This window comes from Pyrus communis, chromosome 5 (assembly GCF_963583255.1).
Source record: "Pyrus communis chromosome 5, drPyrComm1.1, whole genome shotgun sequence".
NCBI classification, from domain to species: Eukaryota; Viridiplantae; Streptophyta; class Magnoliopsida; order Rosales; family Rosaceae; genus Pyrus; species Pyrus communis.
In genome coordinates, this window is record NC_084807.1 from 29620719 (window position 1) to 29644401 (window position 23683).

At 37.4% G+C, this 23683-nt stretch overlaps 3 protein-coding genes across 16 annotated transcripts; 2 read left to right on the top strand and 1 right to left on the bottom strand.

Annotated features, from left to right (window-relative positions):
- Positions 1 to 4086: 4086 nt before the first annotated feature.
- Positions 4087 to 12414, top strand: LOC137733284 (protein TOPLESS-RELATED PROTEIN 2-like). Of its 14 annotated transcripts, none has more exons than XM_068472434.1 (26): positions 4087 to 4472; positions 4563 to 4645; positions 4822 to 5050; positions 5384 to 5563; positions 5796 to 5909; positions 6001 to 6159; positions 6405 to 6582; positions 6664 to 6897; positions 7030 to 7168; positions 7247 to 7356; positions 7611 to 7680; positions 7766 to 7839; positions 7918 to 8013; positions 8090 to 8185; positions 8295 to 8422; positions 8701 to 8935; positions 9028 to 9195; positions 9354 to 9464; positions 9535 to 9681; positions 9967 to 10077; positions 10197 to 10379; positions 10560 to 10688; positions 10795 to 10890; positions 11247 to 11432; positions 11584 to 11756; positions 11871 to 12414. In XM_068472434.1, the coding sequence occupies exons 3-26, from the start codon at positions 4971 to 4973 to the stop codon at positions 12076 to 12078; spliced, it is 3405 nt and encodes a 1134-aa protein (XP_068328535.1). In that variant the 5' UTR covers positions 4087 to 4472; positions 4563 to 4645; positions 4822 to 4970; the 3' UTR covers positions 12079 to 12414. The 14 variants fall into 14 exon arrangements, with proteins under 14 accessions (XP_068328535.1, XP_068328531.1, XP_068328532.1 ...); XM_068472430.1 differs by having other exon boundaries at positions 4563 to 4619; positions 4819 to 5050; XM_068472431.1 differs by having other exon boundaries at positions 4563 to 4619.
- A 602-nt stretch (positions 12415 to 13016) lies between these two features.
- On the top strand, positions 13017 to 16395 carry LOC137734965 (uncharacterized). Its single transcript, XM_068474306.1, has 8 exons — positions 13017 to 13206; positions 13530 to 13646; positions 14191 to 14271; positions 14443 to 14491; positions 14681 to 14777; positions 15114 to 15166; positions 15451 to 15513; positions 15869 to 16395. Exons 2-8 carry the CDS (start codon positions 13546 to 13548, stop codon positions 16145 to 16147), a joined length of 723 nt encoding a protein of 240 aa, XP_068330407.1. The 5' UTR covers positions 13017 to 13206; positions 13530 to 13545; the 3' UTR covers positions 16148 to 16395.
- Positions 16396 to 16683: 288 nt separating this feature from the next.
- Positions 16684 to 22368, bottom strand: LOC137734964 (uncharacterized). The gene is made up of 18 exons (XM_068474305.1): positions 21977 to 22368; positions 21826 to 21884; positions 21587 to 21718; positions 21310 to 21450; positions 21121 to 21177; positions 20937 to 21031; positions 20693 to 20825; positions 20212 to 20379; positions 19886 to 20076; positions 19685 to 19751; positions 19418 to 19551; positions 19073 to 19139; positions 18795 to 18857; positions 18463 to 18707; positions 18030 to 18159; positions 17626 to 17718; positions 17262 to 17447; positions 16684 to 17155 (listed from the first exon to the last, which is right to left on the bottom strand). Exons 1-18 carry the CDS (start codon positions 22287 to 22289, stop codon positions 16862 to 16864), a joined length of 2568 nt encoding a protein of 855 aa, XP_068330406.1. The 5' UTR covers positions 22290 to 22368; the 3' UTR covers positions 16684 to 16861.
- Positions 22369 to 23683: the final 1315 nt, after the last annotated feature.

Consider the following 23683-nt stretch of genomic DNA (forward strand, 5'->3'; position numbering starts at 1 on the left):
CAAATCGAAGATCAGATCTGATAAGCACTACTACTTATCATGCATAGCAGACAGCTACTTCGCACTAGGCCAGACAATGACAGATTGATTGGTAGATAATAAATTAGATTCTTCATAATAAAAGTCTTGAAATATAAAATTATTTATTGTTCGGAAAGGTGGAAAGTAGTGGGACCACAAATGAAAATAAGGAAAAAGAAGAAAATAATGGAAGTAAATTTAGTAATTAAGTACGAGGTAGGGTAACGTGGCGGGACATGAATCGTGTTTTTTGTAATTTCCGTACCTCTTTACTGTAATGGTCACCACTTTATTAATTATTATGAATTTAATCTGATTTAATTCATAAAGTAATACTATTCATACCATATTTTTATATCATATTTTCATACATCTTAGGTGGCATTTGAAAATTTTGCAAAACTCAAGGAAATGAAGGAGATAGACTCCTTGTATATCATTGTCATCATTTAATTAACTAGTTTTTCTTAATTATTAGTTTATTAAATAATGAATTAAAATTAAAAATCTGATTAATTCAAATAATGTGGCTGTCCACATCAAATACCACCTAAGATGGTATGAAAATGTGGTACAAAAATATGGTATGAATAACATTACTCTAATTTATATGCTAAGCTAATCTCAAAATTAAACTAATATAATGGTAATCAAGAGAGCAGCGAGGTTCACCACTATTTTAGGATGATAAACAAAAATACAATATACTATATGTCAAACTCTTTTATTTCTCACACTCTTGTTTATTTTTTTCATTGATTTTCTTTAGTTCATTTAATCTGACGGCCAGAAATTGAGTGGACTGTGTGAGAGATAAAAATAGGTGTGTAGATCGTACAATTCAAAAAATATTGTTAACAACATATTAAAAATCGTAAAGTACTCTAATAAGGGAGAAAAGAGAGTGCAAGCACGAGTGCGTAACATCCGGTGCTAATCAAATAAATACATATTTTGTCCACATGTACTTATTTCATGGACATTGAACGTTATGAGGAGTATTTGTACAACATATTTCTCTAAAAAAAGGGAAAATGACTTCACAAGATTCACAATTTTTGTTCAGACTTCTCTATGAGCTACTCCTCTCTTTAAAAATTTTGAAGTTCAAACACATCGTCCTCACATAATTTTAAGTTAAATATGAGAGTTTAAATTGAGTATTGTAAATAGTGAGTTCGAACCTTTAATATAAATATATCGCGTTGTATCTAATAAATGAAACTTGAATGGTGGTCCTTTTTCATTTCCCACTTTCTTTTTTTGTCTGTAAACCCGGGATGGCACTTTTTATTTATTATTTTTTTTAATTTTATGGGTTGCCTTATATTCCGGAGAAAAATAAGAAAAAGGAAAAAGGGTAATTGCATTATGCTTAAAGTGGCGTGGGAGCACCATGTGACACATGTTTTTGTATGTTTTCGAAGGATAATTTATGCAACACGAGATATATATATATATATATATATATATTCATGCCTTACCTTATCACCCAAATACTTTCTACACGAAAGCAACATCTATGCTCAATTGTTGGCACAACATGTACATTAATTGAACAATTGCAAATGATCTTCACAAGTAGTTAACTTGTTTTGATATGGTGAAGAGAGTTGAGATTCCAATGTAATATCAATTTGGCAGTAGTGAGAAAAGCCTAACAACATTTCACATAGCATAATATAAGTGATAAAATAAATTGACAGTAACGAATGTAGCTTAAAATATCAACTGAGATTCTATATATAAAAAATCTCTTAACGTTATAATATAAAACGACACTTCACATTCCCGTGAGCAATACTAACTAATATAAATTCGAATTTAGACAAAAGCCGGCATACTATATAGATCAAGTAGATTAACACACGTATGGTTGTGGGTGGCAATGAAGGACAATACAAAGGTCCCAATAGATGATGATTCAATTGCGACAAAAAAGCAAATCACATGGATTGCGTAAAAATGCACACAAAGTCTCTCTCTCTCTCTCTCTCTCCCCCTCATACACACATGCATGTAGACTTCCTTTTTCTTCATGTTTGGTGGACAGCACAAAAGCATCCATCATTTGAACAAGGGTAGTGCACTTTGGCGAACGACGACAATCATTTACGACATCAGATCTCTGGTCAGTTCATTTTTATTTTATTTATTGGTCTTGTGTTCATCGCAAAACAGATTTTATTGCCGATGTTATTATTAGTGTTGAACACTCGATTTAAGACACTTATACTTAGTATAGGTCCTCATCCGCTATTACTCAAATTTCTTTTTGTTTCATTGTACTGAAAATGGTTGCACCAAAAGTTTCTCTCTTTAATTAACTTTATTTTTCGTATAAAAAAAAAAAAAAAAAAAAAAAAAAGCAAAGGCTTCCATCATTCATAATATGACAGTATCTCTCCATCGTCGCCGATCAATGCAATTGCTATTGTCTAACAACAAGCTAGCTTTATTTATACTACTAAGATTTCTACTCAAACAATCTTATAATTTAATGAATCAAGATAATCATTTTGTTCATCCGTCCATCTCATGATTTTCAACTAGTTTGTATTAAAAAAAAAAAAAAACTAATTTATACGAAATTTATTTATAAAAATAAACTTAGAGCATGCTAGGAAGTCGATAACATTTAAGACAAACTAATGACAAGGGCTTGACAACTTTGAGTTTTAATGATAAGAACAAAATAAAAGGTAAAGTGAATAGTATCATGAATAACTTTGTAATGTAAAAATGTGGTTTTTCGTTAAAATGAACAATACCGTGGCTTTTCATTAAAACTCCCTTAAAAATAACCACATATTACTTCTTCTTTTTTTGTTGGGTTTGATAAATAAAAGCTTAGCATTAATTGAACGTCTAGTTCATTGCCAACTATTATTTTCGAGAAAATAATCAATAAAAAAAATTTAATTAAACTTCATTCATCTTCTAGCAAAAAAAAAAAAAAAAAAACCTTCATTGATCAATCTCTTCTATTTTCTACTTAAAGAATACGATGGGAAACACGGAATGACCCTTCAGACATCATGTCCATGCCATAGTCCAAAATCCGACGTAACTTTTGAAGGTCACCGTTCATCATTTTCAATCACAAAAGGATTGAAAATTAATGTTACACTTAGATTTGGACTTTACATTATGCAAAGTGGTTGTTGAAGATATGCAAATATTTCTTTCGTCATTAACTACTGTAATACATGGAAAAAAATATTCAAATTTAAGCAGGAATAGACATATAAATTGTCTTAATCAACTGATTTAATTTATATTTGTTATGAAGTTTTATTTGGATGTTTAAATTTTTATGATTCAGGTACAATGGAACCATGCAATCCCGACCAACTGGTGACAAGTAGGTATGATACTCCTCACAATTAGATGTTGGAATGAAAATTTAAACTTAAATGCAAGGCAACATGCTAACCTAATACATATATGTCGTGTAATTTTCAGTTAAAAACTCAAACTTATATTCGGCTCCGTAAAATATGTATCAAACTCGCATTTATGTGAGCGAAAACCGGATAGAAGTGTTGAAATTGTTGTTGTTTGAATGCATGAAGCGGCAGAATTGGAAGTGAAACCAAATGAAGACTGCCGACCTAAATTAGGCCTCTTTCTCTTTCTGATACGAGTCCCTCTCATTCCCCGGTTTGGAATAAAAAACAATTAAATCTATCACTTCCACGTATTAAATGTTACCGTTAGGGGCATGCTCATTGCTCATTGGTAGCCACACAGAAAGTTAAAACCAAATGTCAACATCTGCCGGTGGTCCATCAGTCCATTTGGCCAATCAGAAGACGAGCCCAGGCAGTGCAATGGTGGACCCTTCTGCACTCCATCATTTCCACCTTGCCTAGGGTTTTTTGTTGCGTACAGGCTCTAGTCACTACAGTCCAATATAGAGTAAGAAAAATCAGGTAGGGAGAGAAAGAGAAAGCAGATAGAGAGAGAGAGAGAGAGGGAAAGAGATAATGGACGGAGACAGAGGGATTACGTGTTGCATATATAAACATAAATGGAAAACAATGAAAAAATGATAAAAAAGACTGAGTGAGAGAGAGAGAGAGAGAGAGAGTGCCCCAGAAAAAGCAGAGAACAGCACAGGCTTTGTTTTTGTCCTAGAGAGAGAAAAAAGTATATAAAGATAGAGAAAGAGAAAGAGATAGATACAAAGTAAACATTTTTAGAGAGAGAAAGTAAAAGGGTTGTTGCAGAGTTTAGCTGCAAAGCCCGCACACATAGGGAGAGCAGAGAGAGACAGAGAGAGAGAGAGAGGGGAGAAGAACAGCAAAAGAGCTTCACAAGGAAACCCTAACCCTAGAAAAAAAATGTTTCATTTTGCGTCCCTCTGGTGACCCAGTAAGGCTCTGTTATTTTTCTCTCAGCTTTGATTTACATGCCATGTGAAGGAAGACAGATTTCCACAATAATTTGTAAAATCCCAGCTTCAAAATTTGCGGTCTTTGTGTTTAACTTATGCTGCCGCATGTGGGCTTGTACTAAATGTTGGATCTTTGTTGTAGAGGCTGAAATTTCAGGCTTATTGGGGGTTTATCTCAACTGGATTGCTTGAACTAGAGGTTTTCTGGTTTTGTTTTTTATTTGGGTATTTTGTGCCTTTTTTCCTGTGGAATTTTTCTGCTTTTTCTGAAAATTTGTCTGGAGATTAGAGGCATTAAGAAATTTAGATGATTGTGGGTTCTTTCTCTGCATAACTTGGTGATTTGAGGACGTCTTTGATGAATGGTTTGAAATAAAGCTTCTTACTTTGTGCGCCAGAAGTGAGGTGAAGAAGAAGAAATAGCTTCTGGAAGTTAAAGATTTCTCATTGTCTGTTTGGATCCGGCTAGTGGTTCGGGTTGAACCCAAATAAATTGCAGTTGATTTACTCTCTGATCTTTGCGCTGGAGCGGTTAGGATTACCGGGGGCAATGTCTTCGTTAAGCAGGGAGCTGGTATTCCTGATCTTACAGTTCTTAGATGAGGAGAAGTTCAAGGAAACAGTTCATAAGTAAGTTTGATTCCGTAGTACTGTTTTGTTCTGTCTGATTTTCTATTTCTTCTGCTGAGGAAAATTTGGGGAAGAGAAGATTGGAAACATTTCTGTCTATTTTCGGGATTTTGTGTTGTTTTGAGTAATATGGCCGATACGAAGCTTACAAAACAAAAATGGCTTTCGAAGCCAGCCTTAGATTTTGCTGGGTGGTGGCTTGCTCTATTGTTTGCATCTGTCTTTTTCTTCCCCGCCTTTCTCGGCAGAAAAAAAAGAAGCAAGATAAATTGGGTTTGAACGCAATATTAATGCCATGTCTTTGTATATAATGTGCTTCTTTTTTACACTTAGGCTTGAGCAAGAGTCTGGTTTTTTCTTCAATATGAAGCATTTTGAGGACCAAGTCCAGGCCGGAGAGTGGGATGAAGTTGAGCGCTATTTGTGTGGCTTCACTAAAGTTGAAGACAACCGGTATTCAATGAAGATTTTTTTTGAAATTAGGAAGCAGAAGTATTTGGAAGCTCTTGACAGGTGAGGTTCAAAACTATCGCTTTTGACATTCATGAGCATGTTGATGATGCAAAGAGCTGAATTTTTTGATTGATTTACTGCCAAAATTTGATACCAAATTGATCTGATAAATGCAATCAAAGGAAAGAAATAATGCTGAGCCATGTCAGTTGGTAGCGCTGTAGAAATTGATGTCAATGTTCCTTTATGTAGCTATTTGATTGGTTAACTTAATTTTGTTTCCTTCTATCAGGCAGGATAGGGCAAGGGCTGTTGAGATTCTTGTGAAGGACCTTAAGGTTTTTTCATCATTTAATGAGGAACTTTTCAAGGAGATCACCCAGTTGCTTACTCTTGATAACTTTAGGTATTGCTTGTTTCCTCTGTTGCTTCTTTGTTAATCTGGAGGTCTGCCTTGTATTTGGCCCTTATTCTTTCCGTTTTTATTGCATCATCAGGCAAAATGAGCAGCTTTCCAAGTATGGAGATACAAAATCGGCTCGGAATATCATGCTTATAGAACTTAAAAAGCTCATTGAGGCGAACCCATTATTTCGTGATAAGCTTGCATTCCCAGCCTTCAAAAGTTCACGACTTCGAACGTTAATCAACCAGAGGTCATTCTCATATCCTTTCTTAACTTACTTTGTGCAAATTTGTCATTAACCAGTGATCACCTCTTTTTATACAGGCATCTGGTTATGCCACTAGATGCCTGATAATCCGTAGTGAGTTTGCCTCTTTTGGATATTAGGATACATTATCAATTGCTAATTGATAGATAATTACTGATTGAACTGCTAAATGACATTTTGCCAATGTTGGATTTTCTTCTGATAAGAGTTGCTCATTTCCATGTCAGTCTCAATTGGCAGCACCAGCTTTGCAAGAATCCCCGTCCAAACCCTGATATTAAAACACTATTTATGGATCATTCTTGCACTCCAACTGCTAACGGATCTCGTCCTCCACCCACAAATAGTCCCCTTGTAGGACCAATTCCAAAGGCTGGTGCATTTCCTCCTATTGCTGCCCTTGGTGTAAGTGGCACCTAATCATCTGCATAAGAGAGTGCAACAATTTCAAACAGTACATGGGATTGACTATTTGTTTTTGTGCAGCCATTTCAACCTGTTGTCTCCCCATCTCCTGGTGCCATTGCTGGGTGGATGTCAAGCACTAACCCTCCTTTGCCCCACCCTGGTGTTGCAGCAGCTCCTCCTGGTATGCAGCCTTCTAGTGCAGCTGCTTTCCTGAAGCACCCAAGGACCCCTACAGGTGTTACAGGGATGGATTATCAATCAGCTGATTCAGAGCACTTGATGAAGCGTATTCGCACTGGTCAAGCTGATGAGGTGTGACAAGAAACAATTATTTTTGCAAGCTCAGTTACCATGTTTTTGTTACTTGAAATAAGCACTAAGATCTCCCTCACCCTTCTAGTAAAAATAATGACGAAAATCCCTATGCTCGCCATGGTCTTTCAGGTATCCTTTTCTGGTGTGATGCATAATTCCAATGTCTATTCACAAGATGACCTTCCCAAGGCTGTTGTTCGTACCCTTAGTCAAGGATCTAATGTGATGAGCATGGACTTCCATCCACAACAACAAACTATTCTTCTAGGTTTGTACTTGAAGTTAATTTGATCATCAGTTGTTTTTTGGTTCATTTTTCTGAGGTTCTCAATTATTTTGTTTGTAGTTGGAACAAATGTTGGTGATATCAGCCTCTGGGAAGTAGGGTCCCGGGAGAGGTTGGTACATAAGCCTTTCAAGGTTTGGGATATACAAACTGCGTCAACACCGTTGCAGGTACTGTATGTTATGACTTTGTAGTTGTTGCTTGCTTTCCTGTTGTCTTTATGGTCAATAATGGGTTACATGATGGGTTTGGGTCTTTTACAAACTCATAACCATTGTTCAAGGAAGATATAATTTTCAGTCTTATTCTGATGATACTTTCACCAAGACCAGGGTAGCTGACACCTTTATACTAAACTTTGGTGCATAAGTATTGTGATCTAGAAGAGTTAACTGATTGTACTTGAAAATCATTCCTGATTCAGACAGCTCTGGTGAATGATGCTGCAATATCAGTTAATCGTTGTGTATGGGCGCCAGATGGGTTTATGTTGGGTATGTACACTCCTGATCAAAAGGGACAAATAGTAAGCATCCTTTTAGTGAGATAACATTCATGACCTGCTTTTATATTTCCCAGGTGTTGCATTTTCTAAGCACATTGTTCAGATATATAATTACAATCCAACTGGAGACCTGAGACAGCATTTGGAGGTAAGATTGTACTTCATATAATTTTTTCCCTGGGCAATGACAATGCACAAGTTATTGACTATTTGTCTCATCTTTTAGATTGATGCTCATGTTGGTGGTGTTAATGACATTGCATTCGCTCACCCCAACAAGCAATTGTGTATTGTTACATGTGGAGATGATAGAGTGATTAAGGTAAGCTGTAAGACTTGATGTGGTTTCATACATGGAAGAGATTTGGGATCCCTGATTATAAACATCTGTGCAACAGGTATGGGATGCTGTAGCCGGACGCAAACAGTATACATTTGAAGGCCATGAAGCTCCTGTGTATTCAGTGTGCCCTCATTACAAAGAAAATATCCAGGTTTATATCTTTTTATAAGCTTGTCAACGGGTTTGTTCTAATTTGTCTCTTCAGATAAGCTCCCATCCTCCTGACTATTATATAACAATGCCATTTGTCCTTGTGGCAGTTCATTTTTTCAACTGCCATTGATGGGAAAATTAAAGCTTGGCTATATGATTGCTTGGGATCACGAGTGGATTATGATGCTCCTGGACTTTGGTGCACTATGATGTCATATAGTGCAGATGGAACCAGGTAAAATTTGTACTCCATTATATATATTTGTCTATTGCAGATTATAGTTTGACATTAAGTTATTGGAATAATATATCTGCATGGAATCTTTTTCTGTACTAATGTGTCGGACTTTATTGGATGAAAAATACAGCTATTTTCCCCACTCCTCCCTTCAGACCTTCCCCTTTTTTTTCCTGGAAATTTCACTTGAAAAATTTATTTTGTAAGCCATTAATTTATATCTCAAATACATACGTATACATATTACATAATGACGATACATATTGTGCATGCAGACTCTTCTCATGTGGAACAAGTAAAGAAGGTGAATCCCATCTGGTGGAGTGGAATGAGAGTGAAGGGGCTATCAAAAGGACATATTCTGGTTTTAGAAAACGCTCTTTAGATGTTGTTCAATTTGACACAACAAGGAACCGATTCTTAGCTGCTGGTGATGACTTTCAAATTAAGTTCTGGGATATGGACAATACCAATGTGTTGACAGCTGCGGATGCAGATGGCGGTTTGCCTGTCAGTAGCACTCTCTTTACATTTCATCAACACCACTCAACTGGAAGAGTGAACAAGTCACACTAAATGTTTTACTCTTTTAATTTTTGCAGCCTAGTCCTAGACTGAGATTCAATAAAGAAGGGTCACTGTTGGCTGTAACAACAAATGACAGTGGTATTAAGATTTTAGCAAATAATGATGGCTTGCGCTTGATTAGAATGTTGGAGGGAAGGGCTATGGAGAAAAATAGAGGCACTACTGAGCCCATCAACTCTAAGGTAGGTTTTGTTCTGTGGTCCTTAAGTCCATATTTGCAAAATGCCTGATGACATTAGTTGTTGATTCTGTGATCAGTTATCAATAGTTATATTTCTACTTTGCTATCCTGGTTCTCATGTCAAGTTTTATTGCTTACCTTTTGTTAATTTTCTTCTAGCAGCCTCTGATGGTCAATGCAATAGGCGCCATTGTGAATGTTCCTAACACTGTTGCTCCAGCCCTGGAACGTCCTGATAGAATACAACCAACTGTGTCTATCAGTCATCTAGTAAGTTTAAGCTGCATAAAATTGTTTATGCTCTCTATGTTCGTTGGTTTATATTGGTTTTTCACTGCAGGGTACTATGGAGAACAGCAGGCTTGTTGATGTTAAACCACGGATTTCTGATGATATAGACAAGATTAAGAGCTGGAAAATTTCTGATGTTGCGGATCCCTCTCAAATGAAAGCTCTCCGACTTCCTGACTCTACAATTGCTGGAAAGGTATAGAGGACTGACCTTGGATGAGTTTGTATATATCTCTTCTCTGCGGGGGAGTATAAAATGTGACAGAAAACCCTAACTTGATGTTTTTGTTTATTCATGGTTTTTTTACCCAAAATAAAGCATATTTTATTTGGTTAGCGAACATAACTTTTGTTTGTTTTGTTTTTAAAACTGGTGCCGATTAATCAATAAAAACGTATCTACTGTAGTGAACTAGATCGTTTACTTCGACTATGTAGATTCCACAATACCATAATTGAAGAAATTATTTCCTACTGGCAGATTGTGAGACTAATGTACACCAACAATGGCCTGGCTTTGTTAGCCCTTGCCTCCAATGCTGTTCACAAGCTTTGGAAATGGCAGCGTAATGAAAGGAATCCATCCGGGAAGGTATGGCTTGTGTCTTTGCTCAAGTGAATCTGTGCCTGTTGTATATTTTATTTGTATGTTATAGGTTTCTACCTTGCGGTTTTTGTCTTGTTTATACTTTTCTTTTTAATTTTTTTCAGGCTACTGCATATGTTGCACCACAGTTGTGGCAGCCTCCCAATGGAACTCTTATGACTAACGATGTAAATGACAATAAACCAGCTGAGGAGTCTACTGCGTGCATTGCTTTATCCAAGAATGATTCTTACGTCATGTCTGCATCTGGTGGGAAGGTCTCTTTGTTCAACATGATGACATTTAAGGTATGTTATTGGTGCCTCACATTTTTGTGTTTGTGCCTCCTTGTTTCGTTGATCTTTAGTCTGGCTGAGAGAACCCGGGCATATATAGGGCTGATACCCTTAACGACATAGCGATTCTTACAGATCGCTATTTGTTTTAATTATCTTGTTGACTAAATCCACCTGGTAACTGCTTTGCAGGTCATGACAACATTTGTATCTCCCCCTCCCGCAGCCACTTTTTTGGCATTTCATCCTCAAGACAATAATATAATTGCAATTGGCATGGAGGATTCTACTATATTAATATATAATGTTAGGGTTGATGATGTAAGGCATCTTCCTTGGTTTTCTTTGTATTTGCTGCTTGATGTCTTTGATTTTTTGCTGAGTTGTCTGGTTATCTGAAAAGCTAAACCTTGGATGAGATTTTCAGGTCAAAACCAAACTGAAAGGTCACCAGAATCGGATTACTGGCCTTGCATTTTCCCAAATTCATAATGTACTGGTATCTTCAGGTGCTGATACCCAGGTGAGTGACCGGTTAGAGTTTTTTAGTTCTATAACAAGCATAGCAGTTCTTTCCTTTCATCGAGGAAAACATTGAACTTGCTGCTCATTTATTTGTTTCATATGTTACTAGTTGTTTTTTTTTGGGTGTGATGGGAGGTGAATGTAATGCCATAATTAAAAGATGAGAATAATATGGATGGAGGTGTTTCATCCACTTCCAGATAGAGGATTGTTTTCGGACGACTGAGTACAATGATTCTAAATGGAAAATATTAGACGCTCTTGATCCTCTTATTTAATTGCAATTATTTGATTTTTGAGTCCATGGATTCTAATTGCATGAGAGTTTTATTTGCTTCGGTGACTGGGCTGCAGTTATGTGTGTGGAGCATTGATGGATGGGAGAAAAAGAAAACAAGGTTCATACAAGCACCAGCTGGTCGCCAACCCCCGATGGTTGGAGAAACGAAAGTTCAGTTTCATAATGATCACACACACCTGTTGGTTGCCCATGAAAGCCAAATTGCTGTGTATGATTGCAAGCTTGAATGTTTGTGCTCTGTAAGCTTTCACCTGGCAGTCCTTGTGTCATAGTTTCTCATTGATGTTTCTGCTTCGGCAGATCGATATGCAAGATTCTTGATTTTCAGTTTTTAATTGATTTTTCCTTCCATTATTGTAATTTGACTTTTCTTCACCTCTATGATGGTAGTGGTCTCCGAAAGATGCACTCACTGCTTCCATATCAAGTGCAATATATTCATGCGATGGTCTACTGGTTTATACTTCTTTTTGTGACGGTGCTGTTGGAGTTTTTGATGCTGATACCTTAAGACTGAGATGTCGAATAGCACCTACTGCTTATATACCATCATTTTCTCTCAGGTGAGCCGACAAGAGTATTCTGCTGTTTGTTGAATAAAAAACTTTGTTTTTTCGAGTTACGTTTGAGATCTCGTAAGGTTCATTTGCCGTTTGCTGATGGAAAATATTCTGCAGCGGAAACCCCAGCTATGCTTTGGTTATAGCAGCTCATCCGTCTGAGCCTAATCAGATTGCACTTGGCATGACTGACGGCTCAGTGCATGTAGTTGAACCATCTGAGGCAGAGCTGAAGTGGGGTGGGGCGCCCCCTCAAGACAACGGCCCTTCCAATTCGTCAAATCCTTCTCCTAGCGGTCAAGCATCTGAGCATCCTTCCCGGTGATGGTGGCATCGATGAAACGAAGGATAGACATGAATTTCATGGTGCAGTTTCAGGAATTTTAGTTAGTACATTTTCCAATTTTTCGTTAATTTGAGCCATTGCTTTGGTTCACGGCTGCTTATTATTCTATGTAAATCTTGTATTTGTTTTGTTGAATGAAGTTGTAGGGAGGGAGAGTATGAATCTCTGTATATTTTCATCGCCAGAATGTGTTGGAAGACACCATGAAAAGGCCAACTTGTCTTCCGGCAGTATTTTAGGTTGTTTTATTCCCTTTAATACGTAATTATAGTATACATAAGTAAATGGTTTTTGGAATGAATTATTGTTTTATTACTGCGCTTCTTATTTACTATATTATGCATGAAGAAAATGTCTCAAAAAGGTCGAATCCGTCGACACGCTACTGTCGTGTTTTGTTTATTTATTTATTTATTTTTATTTTTGTCCAATCAACGGAGAAGGGGATTTGAATTTGGGACTTGTTTTAATCAACGGCGATTTTGCAATCAAGGATAATATAGTAAGAGATGGGTTTTCGAGAGCTCTTTAGTTACTAGTGCATCATTCTACTATTCAAATTGGATAGAGCAATGCACTCATTCTCTGCACTCGAGTTTGATAAGTGTTTCCGAGGTATCTTAAATTACCACGAGATATGGTAATTTTTCATATGGGGTCTTAATCCACACACAGTACTTGTCACCTACTCCAATTCACATCAACCCATTAATTCCATGGAGAAGGAAAAAAAACTAATTAATCCAAAAAACAATACAGACAGAGGAAGAACTTCAATGCAATAAATATTTTTTAGAACAGTATTTCAAGGCCAATCATTAATTTATTTGTTAAACAAAATACGTGTGACATTACAAAATTAACTTAAAATGCCATCACGCTTAAGCAGATAAGGCCCAAGTCGCAATGGCCCTCGATGAGTATTGCCCACCCACAGTTGTTGGTCACGTGACGAGACTGCTCGCAGTCGCAGTGACTTTCCCGTTCTACACTTCTTGTCTTTACAGTCTACCACCACTCTCTCTCTCTCTTCTCTAAACAGAGATTGATTCGATTTGGTTCGGGTCGGGTCGGGTCGGTCGGTCTCTCAGAAAATCCCAAAGCTTGGTAAGTCCTCTTCATCTCTATCTCAATCTCTCATGTTCTGTTTGGTTGCCGGGAAAACGCCCCGCCGTGAAAAGACGAAGGAAGTTTCGGAAATTTTGTTGACTGCTCGTATTTATTTCATCTTTTTAGGTGCGAGTTAGTGTTTTCTGGCTCGGTTTTTCTCGGCAACCAAACGGAGTGGGAGAGCATAAAATTTCGAAATTTACTTATTGCAGGAGCATTTTTTCCTTGTTCATGTTATTAGGAGTTTCAAGTTACTGGAATTCACATTTGTGTTAAAATTGAGGAATTCAAGTGAATGTGATTTTAACCATGAATTGTAGGTTAAGAGGGCTCTAAATGGAGATGCCATCAAATGAAAATTCACAGCCCTCAATGAATTCTAGCAGCAATGCTGATCATCAACAGGAGGCCATGCTTCCCGATGGCGTAGATAATCTGTAAATTCTTCTTTCCCTCTACATCTGAATGTATATCGTACACGGTTTATTTTGAAGTTCTTATCGAATTTTAGATTTAAATTTGGTTTGCAAGGCACTTGTAGCTTTAGTTGGTTAAGAGCCGCAGTGAAAGTACACTCTCTAGGTTTTCTACGCGCTGGACTAGAGGGCCTTATTGATGCTCTTCACTGATAACAAAATACAACGTGTTATTGACCCCGAGGGTGAGGGACATTTTAAGGATCAGAGACCTTTCACATTCATGTAGTGAGGGATCAGGTTATTTTTCGTATAGTTTGCCCTATCATAGTATATTATCCAGTCTAGTAGAAATTCAATTGTTAATAGATCTAGTCAATATGCATTTTTAAGTAACTTCCATCTTTTAGGGATTAGTAATTGTTTTCCCCTATGATTGAGATGATGTTATGGAAATTTACTTTTTCACATCACATTGAGGGCTCAAAAGTCTTCTCTGTGCAAAATTCATTTGTTTTGTTTTTTATTTCATATTATGAAACTATTGGTGAACTTGATATTTTAGATGTAATGAGTCGAAGCTGGAGTTTTCTGAAGCAGAAGTTAGAGAAGTGCTAGAAGTTATTGCATCCACTGGGAAATTTTGGTAAGCTGTCATCTTCATTGTGTAACTCTCTCATCCGTGTTTAGTTATTAATATATTATTTTTGGAGCATGTCATGTATGTGTATTTGATTGTGTTTACTCTTTGGTATGATGCATGAAAAACAAACATTCTGCTTGGTAGTTAACTGTTCTTGTTACTCATATGTTACAGGCATGATTGGGACAAATTAAAGAGCATGCTATCGTTTCAGTTGACGCAGGTATGGGGAAGTATGCCAGCATGTTTGCCCTTCAGCTATTTATGGTTGTCACTGTATGCATGCTTGCACATGCACGCAAACACTCTTAATGGTTGTGCATGATTGCTTTCTAGTTCCTTGTTTATGATATATGTATCTTTCTCTCTCTCTCTCCATCTCTCCATCGCTCTTATTCTTTTATTTCTGAAGGTTCTGTTGGAGTATCCTGAGGAAAAAATGGCAAGTGAGCAGCAAATTACTTCTTTAGGAGAAACCTATCCTGAGCTGGTGAAGAGGTTGGATGAAGGTATTCTCATTCGCCTGATCATATAACTTGATTGATGTGTCGTTATATGGGTTACTGCCCTTTGGTATTTGTTGAGATCTGTGTGATCGAATACCCAACCGCTGTCTCATGTACTGGCAGTCTAGGTCATTCTGGGTTTTGGTGAAAAATGGGTGGAATGATGTACTTGGACTATAGCTAATAGTCAAATCAAGGTTTGGGCAGTAGGCGTAACAATCACAAAAGAGGATGTGGAGCTAAAATTTCTAGTCTATGGGTGTTAGGGTCTATAGTTTTATAGAATTTTCAACTCCCTTTTTCTATCATAATTGCTTGTAGTTTGTTTCTTCATTGCAGCTCTTCATAGTTTCACTGAAGGTCCTCCGTTTACCCTTCAGAGGCTTTGCGAGGTGTGTATTCCATCTTTACATCTCTGTATTATGTTCATGATTGTGTCATTCATCTCTGTTTGACACTTTTTGAGCTCTGATTATTGAACTAGATGGGTTGAATTTGTCTTACCTTTTCTGGAACTGCTATTATTCTCTCGCCCTTCTTTTCACCCTACTGCACTATTCGCCGCCTACCTTTAGCGAGTGCTTGCATATATTTTTGTCTGATACGTTCAACATGCTACTATTCCTGTTCTATCATTACCAGATCTAATTTTTTTGGTGATATTTTTGTCAAACAGATCCTATTGGATGCAAAAAGAATCTATCCAAATCTCTCGAAGCTTGCTCTTGCATTAGAAAAGGTAAATAAATCAAAAACCTGATGCAAATGTTTTCCTTTATTTCTGATATTCTTTTAATCTGACAATTTTTCTCACTGCACCTGAGGCCGCTGATGGTTGCTCCATCTCCTTGACCATTTACTTATTCCATCGGTTTCGAGCATTGTCTCCATGGTTTAAATAATATAAGGTTGCTCTAATGCTTCCATATTATTTTTTGGGCTGAAAAAACTCTTCCCTTTAAGTAACTTAAATCCTTGCCGCCTTATTTTAACTAATATTGAAGTATATGAAAGCTACAACTTGCATATTATTAGTTTCATTTTCTTAAACCTTTTGAATCGTAGCATTACAACTAGCACTTTCTTGCTCGTAGAATCTATTGGTGACATCTATGCTGACAGTCTCAACGGATCCGTATCCACAAGCCACGGTGCAAAATTCAGTTGAACCAGACAAAGCAATTGACGAACCTAAAATTCACTCTGATTCAGTGCAAAATGGGGTGGAACCTGTGGTAGGCGGCGATAGGGATGAAGTTATGGCAGAGGTAGAGCAAGCTGATATCGATGATGACATGACCATTGCCATGGAAGCTTTTGAAGATATAGTTGGATCATCAGACGCAAATTCAGTGCAGACCAATAATTCTTAGTTTTCCAGTGATGTAGTCAAGAGCGCATCAGTTCCTGCATTAACCCTACCTATTGAGGTCGAGTTTTCTAAGTGAGGAACTTGGATCATTTACTCTGGTCTCCGGCATGCAGGTTAGCAGCAATTAATACCGGAAAGCACGGATACTGGCTGGCCACATAGATCCGGGAAGATTCTTATTCATATTTATGCTTAAATGATGTAGTTACAATTTTGAGAATGCTTTATTTTAAGGGATTTGTTCAGCAAGTTTATGTTGCCCACTTCACTTGGTACAATGCTTTTAGTGTTGAGGTATGGGGAAAGGCACAGAGAAATGTCAGAGCCATATATGGAAATTTCAAGTGGCGAGCAAGGGCAGCCTGTATATCCACCTCATTTCCTACTAGCTAGACATGGTTCTTCCTTCGAGATCCGTCGTTTAAACTTACCAGTTTCAGGAGGCGAGGAACCTGAAACTTTTGAGTTTTCTTCTTAGGATTCAAAAGAGAATTAAAGCTCCTGAAACCACTCTGTAACCGCAGGTAGCAGAAATATACTTTTATTTTTATTTTTTAATTTCGAGTGTAAACTTTGTCATATGTACATTGAACTATCTGTTCAATCTCATCCTGGAAGAAATAAATGCAGATGATAGAGACACAGAACCAGGACATAAGAGTTTCTTCCCTCTAATTAGTCACTATTCACAATGAGACTTTTATTTCCAAATTTCTTAGGCTCTGACTTCAACGACGTCGCCATCCGTGAGCTTTGTATTGGGTAAAACCAGCTGACCGTTAACCAGGACCAGTTTTCCCTCCAGTCCTACTCTTCTTGCGGCATCTGCTGCGGTGCTGCCGGTTCTCAACCGCATTATTTCACCATCGGGCCAACATATAATCACCACTTCTCCAAGGACAACAGAACCTGGACTGCGGTAAAACTTGCTGCTATGCTTTGCTTGTCCAAGACTTGCTTCTGAGCGTAGCTGTTCTTCCCATCGCAGCATTGTCCTCAACAAACGTACCTAGAATCCGAAAGCAGATATTAAGTAGCGTCAATGAGGCACTAAGTTTATTTAGCAAGCGACTACCACGCTAAAAAATTAAAATTATATGCATTCACAGGAAAACCTTGTTGTTGATGCTAGTTTCCATGGAAGTTGACGGAACTGAGCTAAAGCTTGCTGTGGATGTAACATCGTCGAGCTCTTTTCCGTCAAAAACAGCAGAAACAACAGACCAATATTCCGATTCTTCTTGGTCTGTCAAGTCAATGACCTGAATGAAGGTTGGAAGTAATCGCCCAAACTGGTCTTGCTGCAGAAGGATACGCTAGTTAAATTATTTAAGAGAGCAATTACAGTCATCATATGATCTATTCGTACCCACGATAACTTGTATGCTTCGGTTTGGGTCTCGGGTTACTGTAGATGATTTTGAGGATCATTGAGTTGTATGAAGGATCTGCATTGCGTGAAGTACATGTTAAACATACCTTGTGGTACATTCCATCTCGACAGAGTGTATATCTCTCTAGGCAGGTACACCAATCCCCATGTCCTGGTTCACACCACCATTCATCCGTCACCTGGAATACCAAGTCAGAGCAAATGGGGTCACTTGATATTCTCTTTACCGACAGCACGTCTACAGAATTCTCCATATTCGACCGAACTTGAAGGAGTTAGAGCATGATGGAACTCAACCGGGAGATACTAATGTAATTTGATTGCAGAAATATCAACGTAAGGGACAAAGTCGAGGATGATTTGAAGATTAAGAAAGCTTGGAAGCAGGACAACTACGTTGACAAACTATCTTAAGATCTCGAATTCTTTCCACTAGTAAAGTTTCAGAAACTATGCAGTGGAGTCAATCTTTGAAATAAAGAAAGTCAACCTTCTTGTATAGTCTTGCATAGGCTTCCCACCGTTTTATTTGGAAAGAAGATTTTCTATCAGCTACTGCTTCAGAAGCAGCTAGTCCAAAGCTCACAGCAACTATCAACTCCCTTCCATCTTTCTCTACTCTGCAATGTCAAGTTTAACACAAAACTTGGTCACTGGAATGCTCAAAGAGTAACTCATGCTAAAAGAATATGGCACATGGTAAGTTTTCTGAATTCCTCGATGAGTCTGAGGATTGTATCGATCATGATTATATATGAATACAAGCCTTGTTGTACAAGTATACGTAAACTACAAGAAAGTACATATAAGGAATACATAATCAGAAAGATATGATTTCATAATTAGACTTTTGCTGGAAATCTGGGATTGACCAGATTTGTCGGAATTACTTCTATCAGTATAGACATCAAGTAGTTACATACCTAATGATAACAGCGGCAAGAAGATGACTCCCTTCCACTCTAAGGACTGGATGTCCAATTTTCAACAAATCATACTTTTGAGAAAAATCTTCTTCTGTAGAACTTTGGTCCTCAATATCTTTGGATAAAAAGGCTGATACGTCTATTTCAGATTCATCCGTGCTACTTATGTTAGAAAACGTATTTCCAGTCTCTTTATAAAGCCAATGTGCTGCAAGTCCATGTTCAGCGTACTCGTGCATCCTCTAAAAAAGATGAAATGATTATCAGCTAAGTCAGAAGAATAGTAACAAGTAACTCTAATCTCCTTTAAGTTGGAAGACATTTGACACCTGTGTTCGTATTTGAACTTCCAAAGGTGATCTGTCAGGACCTTGTACTGCAGTGTGCAGAGACTGCAAAAGGGTATTCACAGTAAGATATCGAAAGCGGATTCCGATAAAGGCACAAAGCATGTACATTACATAATACATATACCACATTCAGACAGAATAGTCCAACATGGTTCAAGGGTCAGAGACTCGGAGGCTATTAGGAACTGAGAAAAACGGAGCCAAATCATTTATATCGACCTTCTAAAACTAGTGGAATCATGAACTGGAAAACTGACCTGATAGCCACTAGGCTTTGGATTGACAATGTAATCATCAAACTCACCATCAATTGGGGTCCAATGCCTGCACATAACAAATTATAGACATAAGCCGGTCTTTGTATGCAAAATAATTCTATCAATAGTCAAATATTAAGTTGCTGGCAGTAACATTATCACATATTCACATTACCCTTAATATAAACGTATGTGATCATATTAATGCATACAATTACCCCATTCTATTACTTAACTAGATCCCACAACAAATAAACAAAAAGAAAGGAAAAGATTAAAATGTCGGGGGCAGGGCAAGTGTTACATTTATTTAAAGAAGAAGAAGATAGAGTTCAATTTGATTACTTGTGTACAATGTCAAGAAGGCTGTAACAACACTGGACAGCAGGCCCATGCAAAGTTCCGTTCTTGTCTCCAACGACTACCCTTAATGCACGGGCATCATAAACTTTACTAATGCTGACATCTTTCCGTTTCATCTACAAGTGCAACGACAGACTAGATGTGTTAAAACTTGCGAGGGAATTCTATGTAAGGGCTTATCTGGTGATAACTGCAAAAATCAAGCACAAAAGTCTTCAAACATATTAAACTGTGAAGTTGCATTAAAACCTTGCTGTAGATGCTATACAAACTTTTCAAGCGGCTCGATAAAGTTACTTCCATCCCTGGAACATAACTGAAAACATAATGTGGGTTGGAACACTCAACATTAGCCAAACTGACAATGAAGCATATAAATTTATTTGTGGTCGCACATAACCTTCATAAAATTGCAAGCAGAAAATGAAAAAGGAGACAGCAAAAACATACGAAGTTGATATGATAAACTCCTGCTCGAGGGCCTCCTCACAAATGACCATAGATGCCAAAGCAATTCCAGCATCTTGCACAACCTTTGCTCTTCTGTGAGTCTCCAAACCTTGTCCTAGAGCATTAAGAAATTTAGACCGTTTTCTTCGATCTAACAATACATCAAATGGCACTACAGCTTCCAAAAGATCCTGAGAATAATTTACAAAAAAGATCTGAGCAGTGGCCTTAACTTGAAATATGATCATATACTTTTAATGTCACTTTCTACAGTTTTAGGATACAGTATTCAGATAGGAGTTAAAAAATTTCTTTTAAATTCTTGCCTTCATGGTTGTGACATCTTCATCAACTGCTACAGGCCCCTCGTTGTCGGAAATTGAGCTTCTTCCATTTAAGGACAGCAAACTGGATTTTCTTTTTGAATTTCCTACTTTGTTACTAGAGCTCCACATAGAAGCTAGATCAGCTCTCATTTTCTTGAACATCTCAGGCTGTTTATGACATACAAAAAGGTTTACTGGATTAGAACATACAATTGGGGAAGGAACTGCAAATGGTATAGCAAGGACATAGCACCGAGTTAAAAAAAAGTACTAAACAGCATCAATCACACATCTATATCAGAACCTAAAGGTAATATCATAATACCTAGTTTCGATTGGAGCTACCCTAGGATACGTTTGGGCGCCATACAACATACAATTATCTCCTATCTTAGATACATAAAACATTCACTATTCTATAATTGTCTTGCTTAATATGTCAAATTTCTACAACTACTTTAAAGGAAGATTGTGATCAGACCTGAAGAACAGCAAAGCACAGATCTTCCAGTTCAGCTTTCATTGCCCACAAACCCAATCTGGAAGCCAGCGAGCACCAAATTACCAAGGTCTCCCTTGCAACAGCTTGAGCCTTTGGCAGCGGGAGAGCATAACTGTAAAACGTTATAGAATGTAACACATCGAGCCTAAAACTTCATAGTGGATAAGCAAAGTAAATGGAACAACATGAGCTTGTAATATTCATGGAAGTTTAGTGTTAGTACATTGTTCTCATATTGTGAAGACGATCTGCAAGCTTTATAAGCACAACACGTGGATCATCAACCATGCCCAGAAGCATAACTCGTAAATTATTTGCCTGATAGATTAATAGTGCAAACATGAGACATGGAAAACTATAGTAGTATTACTGATTCTATATGGTGATGTAAATAGTGATTTCTGTACCTCCTCATGACCAAGTTTTCCCTGGTTCACATTTATCCTGCGGCGTCTCCGTAAAAGCTGCAGATAATGAGACCAGTTGATTAAAATTATCATCCATCAAATTTCAGAGGTGAATTGCGCCATATTTGACATCAGATGAATCCAGATTACTAAGAAAGGAATCCAAATTACGTAACCAGGTTATGATACCTGATTTATGTAGCTTAACCTGGAAACACCAGCAACCAGCTTCGCAACATGATCACCAAACTCTTGTTGTATATCGGAGAAACTTACACATGTATCGTCCACCACATCATGGAGAATCCCGGCTACAACAGTCTCAACAGCCTGCGCCAAACTTCAAATTCTTTTATGGAACTGATGGGATAAAATAGAAACTTGTTCTGTTTGTAGGAGGATGTACGTATACACTATACTATATTGAAAGTAAAAGCACTGGGTGACCAGCAAGAAAGATTCATACTCGCTCTCCGCTTGCAGGAACCAGCATGGCCAAGATTCTTCCTGTATGAATGCAATGGACTAAATAAGGGTCTCCGGTTTTGCGCAGTTGGCCATGGTGAGCTTTCTTAGCAAATGCAACAGCCTTTTGCACCTGCCTTCACAGTTCACACATACACACACACGCACAAATTGTTTTAGTGGAATTGCAAACCAGTTGTATATATTTTGAAGTAATCAGGTAATAAAAAGATAGCAAACCTTTGGATCATTGAAGATAGGATATCCAGTCACGTCCACTCCCTCCACCACATCAGAACCTAAACCCACCGCATTGATTAATTAAGTTCAAGCATAGATAATCAAGGTTTAATTGCTAACCAGAATGGAAAACGGGAGTTAATTTGTTCACCTGGCTGGGCTTCCATTTTGGGCCACAAGAAATCGACCTTGGTGGAAAGACAAGCCCCGGAGGCGATGGCGACGGCGGTGACCGCGACTTGAGTGATGGTGGAGGTGACGGCACCGTGGAGAGAGCTAGTGCCGGAGGCAGTGGCGATGACGTTGGCAGAGGTGAAGACGGAACTGAGGGACGCCGAGACGGCCAGATTGGGGGCGATTTGGTCCAGAACACATCGGAACTGAGGGGAATTGCGGAGGTGGAGGCGGTGGAATTTGTGGGCTAACATGGTGGTGGTGGTGGTGGAGGAGCCTTGGCATGTCATGACTCATGAAGAAGGCATGCTGAATTATGCTTTGGCAGTTGGTTGTGGTAGTTAGCTAAATGCTGCCAACTGAGCAAAGGAAAGAAAAATGAAATTAATAACATTTGCCAGAATTTAAATAAAAAAAGGAAAACATGTTATACGTAACCGCTCCGTTGTAGGTATGTGTGGCAAGCGAATAGCCAGCCAAGTCCAAGCGCTGTTTGCTTCGTTTCTGATTTCTGTTGAGAGGGACAACCGACCGTTGCATTTCATGATTCCATAGCCACCAAAAAGATAAGTCTCTCTTCCGATTCTTCCAGACACTGACACGTGGAATTACTCCTTCCAGCATATCTTTTTCCTTTCTCAAATGCAATCGTTTTCTCACTTTTTATTATATACCTTCAAAAGTTCCAAAAAAAATAATTTAATTTGATCTGTTTATTTTTTTTTTTTATTTTATTGTTTTGAAACAAAAGATATTATCTTTATTAAGGGGAGTGGGTGAGCTTAGCATCACAATGTGCTAGCAATAATATTGTTCAAACTCGCATTTGGCAACAATTGAACTCAAAACCTATCATTTACAAATGAAGAGGGTTATTAAAAATATTTTATGGCTTGATGAATGGTGAAACCATTTTCAACTATTTTATAAAGCTACTCTTAATCATGACAATTTTTTTATATAAATATAAAAATTTGCACCTTGCTAATAAAAAACGTGGGCTAACATTATAGTTTCTAGTCAATTTTACAAATTCATACAAAAATCGTTGTAAAGTCTATTTGCTTTCACCTTCACCGCATCTTGAAGTTTTGAAATTCTTGAAGAATTTATGTTAAAAATCTTGTAGATGAGGTCCCTTTTTGGGAATGCTTTGTGCCCCCATTACAATTTTTGTCCAATTTTTCGACTTAAATATTCAATTAAAAATACATTTATGATTCATTAAATGGTAAAATCGCTTTTAAATGCCTTATAAAGTTACTCTTAAGCATGATGAAAAATATTTCCTAAAAATAAAAAAAATTGCATTTTTTTCTCCAAACAAATGTGGCTAACCATCACGGTTTCTAGGTGATTTTGCAAATTTGTACAAAAATCATTATAAAATCTATATGCTTTCACCTTCACTACACCATGAGGTTTTGAAAATTCACGTAAGACTTTTTGTCGATATTCTTGTAAATGAAGTTCTATTTCGGCAATAATTTTGGGCCCCACTACTATTTTTGTTGATTTATTTTTCAGTTTTCGGCTTAAATATTCAATTTAAAATATATTTGTGGCTCAATAAATGGTAAAACAGATTTCAATTGCCTTATAAAGTTACTCTTAATCGTTTTGCAAATTCGTAGATAAATCATCGTTCAAACTATTTATTTTCACTCTCGCCTCACCATGAAGT

Bases quoted from the DNA above. Each gene is read 5' to 3' on its own strand.
- LOC137733284 (XM_068472427.1), top strand. From the start codon at position 4,971: ATGTCTTCGTTAAGCAGGGAGCTGGTATTCCTGATCTTACAGTTCTTA. The intron at 7,681-7,765 runs GTATGTACACTC...TATATTTCCCAG, and splicing joins GCCAGATGGGTTTATGTTGG to GTGTTGCATTTTCTAAGCAC. The intron at 7,840-7,917 runs GTAAGATTGTAC...CTCATCTTTTAG, and splicing joins ACCTGAGACAGCATTTGGAG to ATTGATGCTCATGTTGGTGG.
- LOC137734965 (XM_068474306.1), top strand. From the start codon at position 13,546: ATGGAGATGCCATCAAATGAAAATTCACAGCCCTCAATGAATTCTAGC. The intron at 14,272-14,442 runs GTAAGCTGTCAT...CATATGTTACAG, and splicing joins GCATCCACTGGGAAATTTTG to GCATGATTGGGACAAATTAA. The intron at 15,167-15,450 runs GTGTGTATTCCA...TTTGTCAAACAG, and splicing joins CCCTTCAGAGGCTTTGCGAG to ATCCTATTGGATGCAAAAAG.
- LOC137734964 (XM_068474305.1), bottom strand. From the start codon at position 22,289: ATGACATGCCAAGGCTCCTCCACCACCACCACCACCATGTTAGCCCAC. The intron at 21,178-21,309 runs GTATCATAACCT...CATTATCTGCAG, and splicing joins GGTTAAGCTACATAAATCAG to CTTTTACGGAGACGCCGCAG. The intron at 19,552-19,684 runs GTTTTAATGCAA...TTGCACTTGTAG, and splicing joins TGTATAGCATCTACAGCAAG to ATGAAACGGAAAGATGTCAG.